Source organism: Pleurodeles waltl, chromosome 3_1 (genome assembly GCF_031143425.1).
Source record: "Pleurodeles waltl isolate 20211129_DDA chromosome 3_1, aPleWal1.hap1.20221129, whole genome shotgun sequence".
NCBI lineage: Eukaryota > Metazoa > Chordata > Amphibia > Caudata > Salamandridae > Pleurodeles > Pleurodeles waltl.
Genome location: NC_090440.1, coordinates 990,239,924 through 990,253,202, shown reverse-complemented (window position 1 = coordinate 990,253,202; position 13,279 = coordinate 990,239,924). Strand labels below are relative to the sequence as shown.

General features: G+C 44.1%; 1 protein-coding gene across 1 annotated transcript in view; it reads left to right on the top strand.

The window, feature by feature from the left end:
- Window positions 1-13,279, top strand: part of ASAP3 (ArfGAP with SH3 domain, ankyrin repeat and PH domain 3) — a 303,602-nt gene that overhangs the window by 105,704 nt on the left and 184,619 nt on the right. Inside the window, exon 4 of the mRNA XM_069224120.1 lies at window positions 12,080-12,154. Coding sequence (XP_069080221.1) covers window positions 12,080-12,154 — 75 coding nt within the window. The remainder of the gene's footprint in view (window positions 1-12,079; window positions 12,155-13,279) is intronic.

Genomic DNA, 13,279 nt, shown 5'->3' with positions numbered 1-13,279 from the left:
CTCTACTCTTCTATAGTTCACTCTACTCCTGCCTGCCCTACTCCAGTCCACTCCCTCTCTCTACCCCACTCCATGCCACTGCACTTTACTCCACTTCAAGTCCGTCTACACCACTCCATGCCTCTCCATTGAACTCCACACCACTCTACTCCATGTCACTCTACCCTACACTACTCCACTCTACGCCACTCTATACCACTTTTTTCCATGCCACTCCACTTTTCTCCACTCCACTTTGCAGTATAACATGGCTGACAGACATTGATAAAGCCAATAGCTCCCACATAGGCGAAAGCTATTGGCTTTGCCAATGGTTGTTTCAGTGGAGGTAGGTAAAATTATTTGTAAGCAGACACTGTGCCATCCAGCAGTGCATCCTGAATCTGAATGAAAACTACCTATATGTTAATACTCCAGGGTCGACACAGAAAGTACGTCTATAGACTCATTTTAAAAAAATCAACAACTTTTTGGGCCTTAAAATGGCGGTCAGAGGGTCAGCTGTTCTATTTCAACCAATTGAGTGCTCCCCCCACACCGTCTACAAAACAAAGTAAGGGCACCCTATTAGGTGTCACTGAAAATGTATGGAGCAGCAGAGTACATACAGGCGCTGGCCAGTCTGTTAGCCATGTTCTTGTGTCACAGAGTGACCTCTGGCTACAGCTGGGGCGCAAGACTCAGATACAGTTTTTTTTATTGCACCAGTAACTTTCCCATCAGTTACGTGCTTCTGCTTTGAGTTACTTGTGGTGTCTTTGTTAGACTTGGGAGCTCTTGGCATGGTTTCCCTATACTTTTTGTTTCTGACCTCCCGTTTTTGGACCCTGGGCTGTAATTCATTTTGGCTGGTTTTGATACTCTGGGCACTTTACTACTGCTAACCAGTGCTAAAGTGTAAGTGCTGTCTGTCTAAATAGTATTAGTGATTGGTTATGCATGATTGGCATATTTGATTTACTAGTAAGTCGCGGTGCCAAGGGCCTGTAAATCAAATGCTACTAGTGGGCCTACAGCACTGATTGTGCTACCCACGAGTGGCCCTGTAAACATGTTTCAGACCTGCCACTGCAGTGTCTGTATGTGCAGTTTTAAACTGCCAATTCGACTGGACCAAACCTTCCCTTTTACTACATGTAAGTCACCCCTAAGGTAGGCCCTAGGTAGCCCCATGGGCAGGGTGCAATGTATTTAAAAGGTAGGACATGTACTGATGTGTTTTACATGTCCTGATAGTGATATACTGCCAAATTCGTTTTTCAGTATTGCAAGGCCTATCTCTCTCATAGGTTAACACGGGGACTGCCTTTAAATACCTTTTAAGTGCGGTTTCCCCTTGGAAGCAAATAGAGAAACAGAGTTTGGGGTCTCTGAACTCACAATTTAAAAATACATCTTTTGGTAGAGTTGGTTTTTAGATTGTCTGTTTGAAAATGCCACTTATACAAAGTGGCCATTTTCTTGCTTAAACATTCTGTGCCTCTACCTGCTTGGGTATTCTACGTCTGGGTCAGACTGACAGTTGGGCTGTTGTGAATTCCCTCTAGACAGGGACACCTGAAAGAGCTGTGCCTGTCCTCACACAATGCAGTCTCAAATCGCCTGGTGTGTGTCTGGGGCTAGGCCTGGGCATGGCAGGATCTGTTTAACAACAGAGACTTTCCTTTGAAGTTTGTCTACTTCAAAGGTGGAACTGGGTATAAGTAGTGGACCAAAACCCCAGATTTTCAGATTACTTCTGGATCAAGAAGAACCTCAGCCAAGGAGAAGAGCTTGATGCTCGAGGAGGACCTGCCACTCTGCCTGTTGCTTTGCTGTGCTGGCCTGCTGCTGCTACTTATGCCTTTAGAGGTAAAGGACTCGAGTTTGCTTTCTGAAATCCTGCTTGTGAAGTTTCTCCAAGGGCTTGGACTGAGCTTGCCTCCTGTTAAGAAGTCTCAGGGACATCAAAGACTTCACCTAGCAGCACCTGGGCACTGCTGCTGATGACCCTGACTTGCCAAGTGGTGCCAATCCAGTTTCTGGTTCTTGGAAGTGAGTGCTGGTGAGAAAACAAGAAGATCCAGGCACACTGACTCCAGACGACTCCAGAACCAGTGGCGCTGCATGAGTCCGTGCCGATGCGTGCAACCCGAAGCCGTGGTCCCCGCTGGAGTGCGACGACCCGACTGACACCGCAGTCCCGCTGCAGACTCACTGAAGTTCTGTGACTCGTGAGTCCCGAAGTGCTGTGTCACCGATGTTCGTGACACCTGACTCTGCTGTGGCACTAGCAGGCCAGTACCATGGCCACGACCCCGTCAGATTCATCAACCCCGCCGGATCATCATGGATCGATGCTGAGCACTGACGCTGCATCACCTCGCCTGCTCCGCAGTAAGGAACCAACGCCGCACCGGATCCAGTGACACTTCTCCTCCCCGACTCAGTGCACCAGCTTGTTTCTGGGTTACCAAAGGTATTGTACCTGGAGGTCCGTGTGACTCTGTGACCAGCGCCATTGGCATCGGATTGTTGGGAATTACTCTGTCACAATGCCGCAATAACTAAAAAAAAGAAGCATTCGTGTTTGTAAGTGCTATATTCTTAATCTTTGGAAATTCATAACTTTGCTTGTGTACGTTGGATTTTTGTCGTTTTGGTCCTGTTTGATTTAGATAAATATTGGCTATTGTCTAAACTGATGTTGAGTCCTTTTATAGTGTTTTCACTGTGTTACTGTTTGTGATTGTACAAATACTTTACACATTGCCTCTGAGATAAGCCTGACTGCTTGTGCCAAGCTACCTAGAGGGTGAGCAGGGGTTATCTGAGCTGTGTATCTCCCTTACCCTGACTAGAGTGAGTGTCCCTGCTTGGACAGAGTGCAAACTGACTGCCAACTGGAGACCTCATGCCTAACAGTCTTGAATCACCGCTCTTTACCTTTCTACCTTGGTAGCAAAGGTGCTTTCACAATTTGTAGGAACAACCACTGAGGGGGGCGGATAAGGAGGGAGGTGCACCCTGGAAACAGATTCCCTGTTGTTGTTGCGACCCTAGTACGGCGTTCAAAGGGGAAAACAAATACTGTAAAACAGCATGAGAGAAGCATCTGGATTGGGTGGGCAGAGGAGCAAGGCAATTACAGAAGTACAGAGGCGGCAGAGGTGAGGTGGTAGGTAAGTGTTATTTAAAATAAGATATATTTATTGCTCCCCCCCTCGCTTTGCGCACTGCCCCACTAGCCCTTCCTTGCAGCAGTCGCCACCGATCATTAGTGCGGCAGGTACAGTATCACTGAAGTTCAGGAGTGTGAGGAGTCCACTGCATTCCATTTATGGCTATTGTTTTCCTATGCAACCACCGAATTGAGGACCTATTTTCCTTGGTTGCTTATGGCCCTCGGCACCTTTGGGACACCACTTTTTCAACTCTGCTGAAGGATTGTTTTCAATGCTGTGTTCAGACCATAGTCTGTTTGCCTTCACAATGGCCAGACGTCTTTCTCAAAGCCGGTTTATGGCTGTGTTCCAGAACTGGCAATAGTGGGCATGAGACATACTAAAAATGTTCATACATAAAAATGCCATTGGGTGATGAGGGGGCCCCTTGCAATAACCATACGCTCAAGCTGACAAGCGGAGGGGGCCTCCCTTAGTTGAAGGTGGGGGCCTCCTGCACTATGGGGTGGGGTCTGTTATTCCCCTGCCTACACATCATTCATTTTCATTTCAGGATAACAATGTTGCAGGAAGTGACCCCGTTTATACAAAAAGGTGACTTCATAGCATCATTTAACCTCAAAAACACTTGCTTCCAAGTTATCAGATTTACCTTTGATTTATGGTAGCAGCAACACATTATCAATTCACAGGTTTTGGCATATAATCAGCACCATGAATGTTTGCCAAATGCCTTATCATGATAGTGACTCACCTCTGCTGCCAAGGAGTTCATATTTAACCTAACTATACTATTGGCTGGTGAAAAGGAAGACAGTTCTGCAATGCCTGTCACATGCACAAAGAACAGTAACCTTGCCTCACAAGTAGGACTTCACTATCACATCTGCAACAATTGCAGACTTAGAATTATCCAGGAGCAGCACTAGAAACTCCACTGGCTCAGGCCTTTCCAACTATGGGGAAGGCACAGGCATTTCAGAGATAGATTAAAACCTACTCATCACAGTGAGAATCATGATTAAGTTAGTAGTCATGATGGCACTGTGCATAGAGTTAGTTCCCAAAGTAGGTCTGCAGATGCTTCCATTGAAGAGGTGCTTGGCATCTCAGTGGGCAAAGGTTTCTGCAAATGGGTAAAGGGGATCTAGTGTTGTTGCTGCCTCAAATCAAGTAAAAACTGCTGTGGTGAAACATACAGAATCTCACAATAGAGTGGCACTTTGCAGATCCCCAGCCAGAAATAGCACTTAGTTGTTGTAATGTCATGTGACTCATTAATGACGGAACCTTTTGGCTCCTGATGGACTCCGTAGAACTGTAATATAAGTGTTAGAGCATGGTGAAGTGAATGCAGGTTTAGAGTGTTGAGTTGTGATTATACGAAGATGAATAAAGACGTGTAATGCCAAGCTCCATGTGTGGTGTAGTCATTGGCGGGTACCCAGGCTGGGGAAGATACTAAAACTGGTGATGAGATAGTGGATAAGTAACCTCAAGATCGATAGTGCTTTTCCAGAGAGTTTGCTGTGGGGCAAACAAACTGCACATGCATGTCACGTGTGCCTCCATTGAAGTGTGGAATTGATGTTTGGCGTATGTGGAGTCAAAGCTCAACTTTAGCTGGTGTGAAGCACTTGAAGATAATGAAAGCTTCACTGAGAAGTCTACACATCGCTGGCAAAGAACCTGCTGGCAAGACTGTAAAGAGAGGTACCACGCTACTATGTAACATTAAGCTATACATCACATGGAGCGTTAATGCTTAAGGCAGATACAACAAGGTTTTGAAAGTGCAGTGAATAATGACAGCAAATTGCAAGATAATGTTGTGATCAGAATCTCTGCAAGGCAGAGATCACCCAAGTGTCAAAAAGCACAAAAAGACACTTGAAAACAAAGCAATTCAGATAAAAGAAAGTGTCATCTGCTTACGAGAACTGATTAAAGAGAGTCACCATACCACAACACTGGGTGAAGTGGCCCAAGGAGAAGTGCCCAGGGTTGTGCTTTGGAGGCGTCCACACCTGAAGTGGCATGTCACCAAAGCTTCTGATTGTGGCTCAGAGCAGCTCCACAGGTCTTTGAAGACTGAAAGGCTGAGAGCAATGATCGGAATAGTGAAAGGCTATTTTTCCAATGGAGACCAAGAAAGAGGTTAGAGTTCCACAGACTGTGCAAGATGACCCAGAGGCCAGCATATTACAGGGCCTTAGAGATGGCACTAAGGAAGCGGGTCCTAGTGAACAGCAGACAGTATCAAAGAGAACTCCATTCTCAGTCTCAGCCAATCCTGTAAACAGTTGTAATGCCACCACCTTCCTGAAACCACCACCACCATTTGATACCACCAAAAGGCAGAATATTGGCAATAGATGGACTGCTAGGGTAGAGACATTTGATGATTTCATTGATGCACTAGAAGAAACAGATAACAAGAAGAGTATCAAATGCCTTAAAAATCTTGCTGGTAAGGGTGTAGGAGATGTCATACAGAAAATGAAGCAAGCTGACGGAGTTACATACAGTCAAATTAAAGATGCCTTGAATTTCAAGTTTAATCCAATGCCAGATGTAGATTATGAAAATTAAATTTTCAGTCAGGAACAATAGAGAGTTGGTGAAACCATGCACACATTTTTTGAGAGACTGGATACACTCATCAAACTGTGTAAATTCAGTGAAATTAATGATGAGGCAGCAATACATCTCAGAGTTCTTGACGGATGCTGTCAGATCCATTCAGACTACAAATGCTGAGAGAAACTCTTAAAGGCCATATGTACCAAAGCATTTTCCCATTGACACAGAATGGGTAAAACCCTTTGATACATCGGGCCCTTAGTTTGGAGCAAGTTCTCATGGCTGCCAAAGCATGTGAAAATTGATAAGCTGCTGACATGGAGGCCAGAGGTGCCAAAGTGAGTCAGTCATGAATATGAAAAGTAAACAGAAGCCCAAGACTGAAGGACACAAAGTGATGTGTCCATGGAAAAAGAAGTTGTATTTCAGGTCTGGATTTTCATTTCCACACAAAGGTAAATGCCATTTCTTTGGGCAGATATACAAAGGCTGTGAGAAGGAGAACCATTTTGAAATGGTCTGCTAGGCAAAGGAAAAAGTAAGTATGTCATGGCAAGAAGACAAAATGGCCGCCAGAAGGTTCCAGAAGCGATGTTTGACACGCTTCCACAAGGACAATTGACAACACCAGTTGAGACAAATTGACACCAAACTAAGTCGATCGTCATCCAAATCATTGTCATAACGTTCTTCAGTATCAATATCAAGTGAAAGTGAAAAAGATAGTTGTGCAGTGTCAATGTTTACCTCAGAAAAATGCGTGCATGTTGAACTGGCGGCAAGTGAATAAAAGTGTTAAAAAAAAAAAAAAGCTGACATGAAAAAGCACCAACGTCATTCAAACATTGTCCAAAGATTATACTGAAAGTAATCTGTTGTTCAATACCTTTCATTATCGACAGTGCTGCGTTGATAAACATCATGCCTGAGGAGAAATATAATACACTGTCTCCATTGCCACAACTGTTGCCATTGAAAACTAAAGTATATACATGAGCTGCATTGGCGCCATTGAAAAGTCAAGGTTCCTTCATAGCAACGATGAAACACAAGAAGACAAAAGTGAAAAGCGCTCCTTAATGTGTTTCAAGGTACGATGTCAAGTGCCTGTTTACTCAGCTTCAGCATTTCATTTACAAGGAGCTGTGGAAAAGGAACTTGAATCATCACTTAAACATGATATCATTGAGTGTTCTACTGGCCTAGTGCCATGGGTTCCTCCCATAGTAGTAGTACCCAAAAAAGACAGTGAAGGAGCTGTACACATCTGTGTGGATATGCATCAAGCAAACAAGACAATCGAACAAGAAAAACACCCAGGTCTGCACATTGCTGACATGCTAACAGAATTCAGTGGTGCAAAGGTCATCCCTCTCTTTGATTTAAATAAAGGATATCATCAGTTGGAACCCAAAGATAATTACAGGTACATTACAATCTTTTCTACACATATTGGTCTATTTCAATATAAAATACTAAGTTTCAATGTGTCATCAGCTGCAGAGCTTTTTCAAAATGTCATTCAATGTATCATACAGCCTGCCATGAATGTTTTTAACTATAGTGATGACATATTAGTTTTCGGATCTGCACAGAAGGAGCATGATAAAGCTCTCAAGCAAGCATGTTGTTTGTTTGTTGATGCAAATTTCATTGGTGTAACAAAGGCCCCCACAGCCCTGGAGGTTTTGGGGGTGGTGGTGGAGGAGGGGGCCAGAGCTCCAGGGGGCTCCCACAGCAAAGTACCCTGGCCAGGGTGCTCCTTCGTGAGTTTGGTGGGGAGTGGGGAGGGCTCCATGTACTGTGCAGGGGGGCCCCCTCAAGTTTCTTTGTGCCATTGGCAGGTTTAACTTTGAGTGCTGAGAAATGTGAATTCCATAAGGCAAAGCTAAAGTTCTTTGGCCATATCTTTTCTGATGAGGGTATCACACCTGATGCAGCTAAAATGCAAGAGTTGTCAACTAGTCCCCCACTAGCTGTTACCATGTTAAGCTCATTCCATGGCATGGACAGTTACTGTTCCAGATACATACAAGACTTTGTCACCATGAGTTCTCCATTGAGTGACTTGATGGAAAGAATGTTTAATTTCATTGGTCTTAAGAAAGCTTGAAGAGAAGCAGTCAGGCTATCAAGAATGCTACTGAAATGGTCTATTTTAATCCAAAGCTTCATATAGAATTTTTTGTTGACACTAGCCTAGTCGGGTTAAGGCAATCCTTGCACAGCACAGCGGACAGCCAAATGCTTTAAAACATAGGCCCTCATTACGAGTCTGGCGGTCTTAAGACCGCCAGACTCGCGGTGGCGTCGGACTGCCGCGGTCGTGTCGGACCGACCACCACATTACGACCGCCACTGTCTGACTGCCAACACCGCCAGGTTGCCACCAGTCGACAGCCTGGCGGTTGTAATCCGCAAGGGTGGTGCTGCATGCAGTGCTGCCCTGGGGATTACAACTCCCCAAACCGCCAACTTTTTCATGGTGGTTGGATCGACATGGAAAGGCTGGTGCAATGGGGGCATCGAAAGCCCTCTGGGGGCCACTGCACTGCCCATGGACTTGCCATAGGCAGTGCAGGGGCCTCCGTTGACAGCCTTGTTGCGCTTTCCACTATTGCTGCTACACCCTCCGCACCGCCACATTGCTGCCAGCTCGATTATGAGCTGGCATCTATGTTAAGGCCCTGTGTTCCACTGAGCTGGTGGGCGGAAACAGGCCCAGCGGGAGACTCAAAATAGGGCCAGCGGTGTTCTGGCCGCACTGGCGGTCATGTGGCGGTCATGTGGCGGTATGAGTTTGGTAGGTGGCGGATAGTGCGGTATATGCAAGCAAAACTTTTTCCCAAACTGAATGTGCTTATTCACAACCTGTGAAGGAAAGTTTAGCAGTGGTGTGGGCTTGTGAACATTTCCACATGTTCTAATGCAGAACGCCTTATATTCTTGTGACAGATCATCAAGCATTATTGGCCATCATTGGCAATTCAAAGGCCAAGATGCCTCCTCTCATTGAACATTGGGGTCTGTGATTACAAGAATACAACTATACACTTGTGCAGTGTCCAGGGAAAGAGCAAAATCCTGCAGACTACTTCTCCAGAGTGTTTAAACAGTGTCTTGGTACCCCTTCCAAAATGACCAAAGCCTACATAAATTTATTTGAGAAATCAAACACACCAGCCGCCATTTCGTTGGAGCAAAGTGTCACTGCCACGAGTCAAGATAGGGGCATGTCACAACTGAAAAACATTATTACATATCAGTCTTGGAACCAGCACACTTGACCTCTTGCCAGTGACAGTGCATATCAGAAGTTTAAAAATGTGAAAGATAAACTGCCAGTGACTCAAGAAGGCATTATCCTGAGGGCTTGGAGAATTGTTATTCTCAACCGATAATTAAAGTGGCCCATGAATGACATTGTGGAATGGTTGCCACAAAATAAACTCTCCGAGACAGAGTTGGTTTCCTCATCTCAATGAGAGAGTTGAAAGAGAGTTTAAAGCCAGGCTGGGTAAGATGCTACTTGTGGATGTCTCTCTTCAGGGCTGGGAAGCACATGTCCCATTTCACGGTGAAGGGAAAGTGGAGCAATGTAGAACAACAACTTCACATCCATGAATTGTAAGTGAAGGCTTTGTTCCTAGAACTAAAATAATTTCAGATGCAATTGCTAGGTTAAAATGTATTGATAAGCACAGAAAACATGACAACCCTGTCCTGTGTTAAGAAAAGGAGAGACATACTCCTCGGGTTACATAAAAGATGGCCAGTAGGCTCTCTAATGCCACATTCACCTCCTGGCAGAACTCCTTCCAGGAACAGACAATAATTGTATGACCTGCTCAAAAGACACAGTCAAGATGTCCATGCAAGTGAGTCCTCAGTCTCAAGAATTTCAACTTGTACTTCCAACGATGGAGCACACCACACAGCTATCAATTTGCTACAGTCCCAAATAAACAATGCCATTGCTTTCTGTCCAGGTGTCTACACCTTACACCATACACTGTGGATGAACTGATCAGGGCTATTTGCACTGGCTTTTCTGCCTGTCCCACCGATTCCTTCAGTGGTAGGAAAGATGCAGCAAGCATCCATGGCATTATTCTTAGTTGCACCAACATGGTATATGTATGTGTGTGTATAATAAATATATATAGATATATATCTCCAGCTCAGAGTTTGGAAAACGGTGATATTTTTAATCCCTATCTGCAATTTAGTGATCTATCTCCTAAAGTCATATAGTTTGGCTATCTTAACTTACCTTTTGACTCCATGAGTGTTTTTAAAGACTGTTTGAGCGACAGGGATACAGCAAGCTTCCAGGGGCCTCTACTGCCACTGCCCAGATGACTAGCACCAAATGGACAAGCCTGAGTCCTACTGCTGGCCTCTTCTCGAGTGAGTCTTGATCCCCAGAAGGTGACCCTCTAAATCCTGGACCCTTGGCTGGCATCAGACAGTACTACTCCTGCAACACAACTATCAGTCCACTGCTCCAGGTTAACATCAAAAGGTTTTCAGGCTCTTTGCGACCACGAATGGACTCCTTACATTGCCGCCAACAAGCCATGATACCCGCTGACCCAAATCTCCAGCAGTGACCTACTCCAAGGACCAGTGCCCACAGCAACAACCAATGTGTTCCGCCAGTGTGAAGTTTCACTGACAACTGGTTCTTCATGCCAAACAGTGATTGCCAACAAAGCTCAACCTGATGTATGTGCCAACAATGGTCTCCTCATGTTGATTGCCAATGAGAAGCTTGACTGCAGCTCCTGTGTGGACTTGGACTCAGAAAAGTTACAACTCTACACCAGTCCAAACCTGATCCCAATGGTCGACCTGTGCTACATCGGAGGTGGCCTGAAGTTGTGACTTAGACCTGGTCCAGCACGACCAGATAAACACAATTGGATCTTTGTGGTTTTGTTGCTGTTTTCACTAGAAAACAAAAAACTTGATACCTTCGGTTCTACTAATTAAATATTTATTGTTTTGGTGTCATTTTATTAAAATTAACTCTATAGTTATAATTTTGATTTTTTTCTTGTGTTGTATTTTCACTTTATCACTGTTTGAGTACTGCTTATGCATTGCACATTGCTTCTAAGTTAAGCTTCAATGCTTTGTGCCAAGGTGCTAGGGTGCTAAGCAAAAGTTTATATAGTGACTTGTGGGGCTCGCACCCCCCTCAACTAACAACCCAGTTTCATAGATACAAAATCTATTTTGTTTATCCAAATGTCATTGACAAGGTACTGGTCTGATAGCCTCGCTCCCCCTATATTTTAGTCATTTATTGGAAGTGGTTTAGGATTCATAGTTGAACCACAGTTAGAACAATGACGAGCACAGCTCAGTGAGCACTCATTACAAGGAAGCAACACTCCTCACTTGTGAAGCAGGGAAAGTGGTAAGAGTCAGTTCAAGGGCAAGTACAGAAACATGGCTACGACCCACCTACTGTGTTTTTCACCGATGATGAGAAATCAGAGACTGTAATATTTAACAGGCCTCTTGCCTGGTGCTCTGATTAGGTGTTTTCTCATTTTTTATTGCATCATATTTTTATTGTTTGGTGTTAATATTTTAAGTTGTTTTGTTTAAAGAAAATGCTGCATTATCTTCTACGTGGACTAATGTTTTTGTTAGTTGTCTGGTAAAAGGGGAGTGTTTGCAGTATTTTTCCCCCAACGCCATTTGTTAATATTTATGGATTTAGCTCAACCTTATACTCGTTATAATGTTTTATTCATGATTGTGCGTTTAAAAAGCATTTCCAGCATTCTTTGTTCATTATATTAATTTCTACATAATTGTATTTCCTCACATTTTGCTTTGGTTTTCATCATACACATCTTGGTTTGTTATATTTAGCAATATGTTGCTGGTGTGTGGGTGGTGTATTGACCAATACATCAGTGATCGTTATAGGGTTTCTATAAAATGTTGGTGAACTCTTATTTTTTTGGAGCTCAATATTCTCGATATCTGGGAGGGGTTTGTGCTTATATGCAGTCTCTATTGTTTTCCTCACACACTGTTCGAGGTTTGCCTTCTTGTTGCCTGCCCTCACTCACTTTTAATGGTGGTCTCTAGCTCTGTTGTCTCCCTGAGGTTCTCACTCTTTTATCACCTCCAGCGTCTTTTGTGAACTGTCAACTACTTACACCCTTTCTAGATCCCTTTTTCCAGTTTCATTCAGTTTCTCTCTCTCTCGGTCATTCTTTCCTTGCCCTTGATGTCACCTTCAACATTTGTCTCCCTGTTTGTTCTGCCTTTCTCATGGCATGACAGGAGTGTGTCTTGCTGTTCTCTAGGTACAGAATCTGAACAACATCATCTCCTTCCCTCTGGATAACCTCCTGAAAGGTGATGTGAAAGATAGCCGGCAGGTGAGTGCATAGACCTCTTCTATTTACCATGCTCTCTATCTCTCAGTCCTTGGTACTTGAGTATTGTCTGTTGATTCAGAAATCATAAATTGCTTTTGTCACCAGTGCAGCCCTGCCGCCACTCTGTCCCTTTAAAGCACACCCACTGCACCACTGCCGGGACACGGGTATGCAGAGTGCAGTCTACCCCCTGTCCACCTTGTGCCATAATCCTTGTATGTTGTCTGCTGATGTGATCGCCACCCGCGGTTACTGTGACCCACAGGGCACTGCCAACACTCTGCATCTGTAAACCATGTCCAGCACCCCAGTACCTATGAACCCACCGCACTCCCTAACAACAGATTCTTTTTTATGATTGGAAATATTTGACATAAAGTTCTACGATTCACCTGCGTATCAGGTTTAAATTTTAAAAATAATGCATAAATGCCTGAATGGGGAATAAAGACTCATGGAATCAGCCGCCTCCTCCTAGAAAGGAGGATGGAACATTTGGGTTTGAAATAAGGAAGAGCCTCAGATCTGCACATGTTATCTTGTAACACACTCAAAACCTTTATAATCACAGATACATGGTGTATATGTTTAATAAACAAGATTTGTTCCCAGGAATTTGGCCCTTGCAGTAGCACAGTATTTTCTCTACTGTTCTTTGTTTACAACTCTGAGCTAAAAGTGTGATTAAGGTTCAGTCTGCACCAGGGCAAATAGTGCAATTCGACAGAAAGTAATCAAGGGTTGAGTGAAGAACAAAACATGATTGAAATTTGAAGCGAGGCTCATGTACATACCACAAGACAGAGACAATAAATAACATAGATCACACACGTTTCTTACTTTTACCTGTGTCTGAAAACCCTTAGGGGCATAGGTTCTTGCATATTCACTTGTAGGAGGGTTTCAGGCGGATGCTCAGTTGGACAGCACTCAAAGTTGTATCAGGATGCAAACTACACTAAGTTAACAGGGTGACAACACAACCCCTAATTTACAAAATATTTTCCAGAAGGAAGCCTGGGAGCAGTCACAACTTAATCGTGTATTACTTACCTATTGTTTTGGACCATTTAGATATCACTTTCCTTCCCCTTGACTGTGGCCCAAAGTGCGTTATTGTACGTT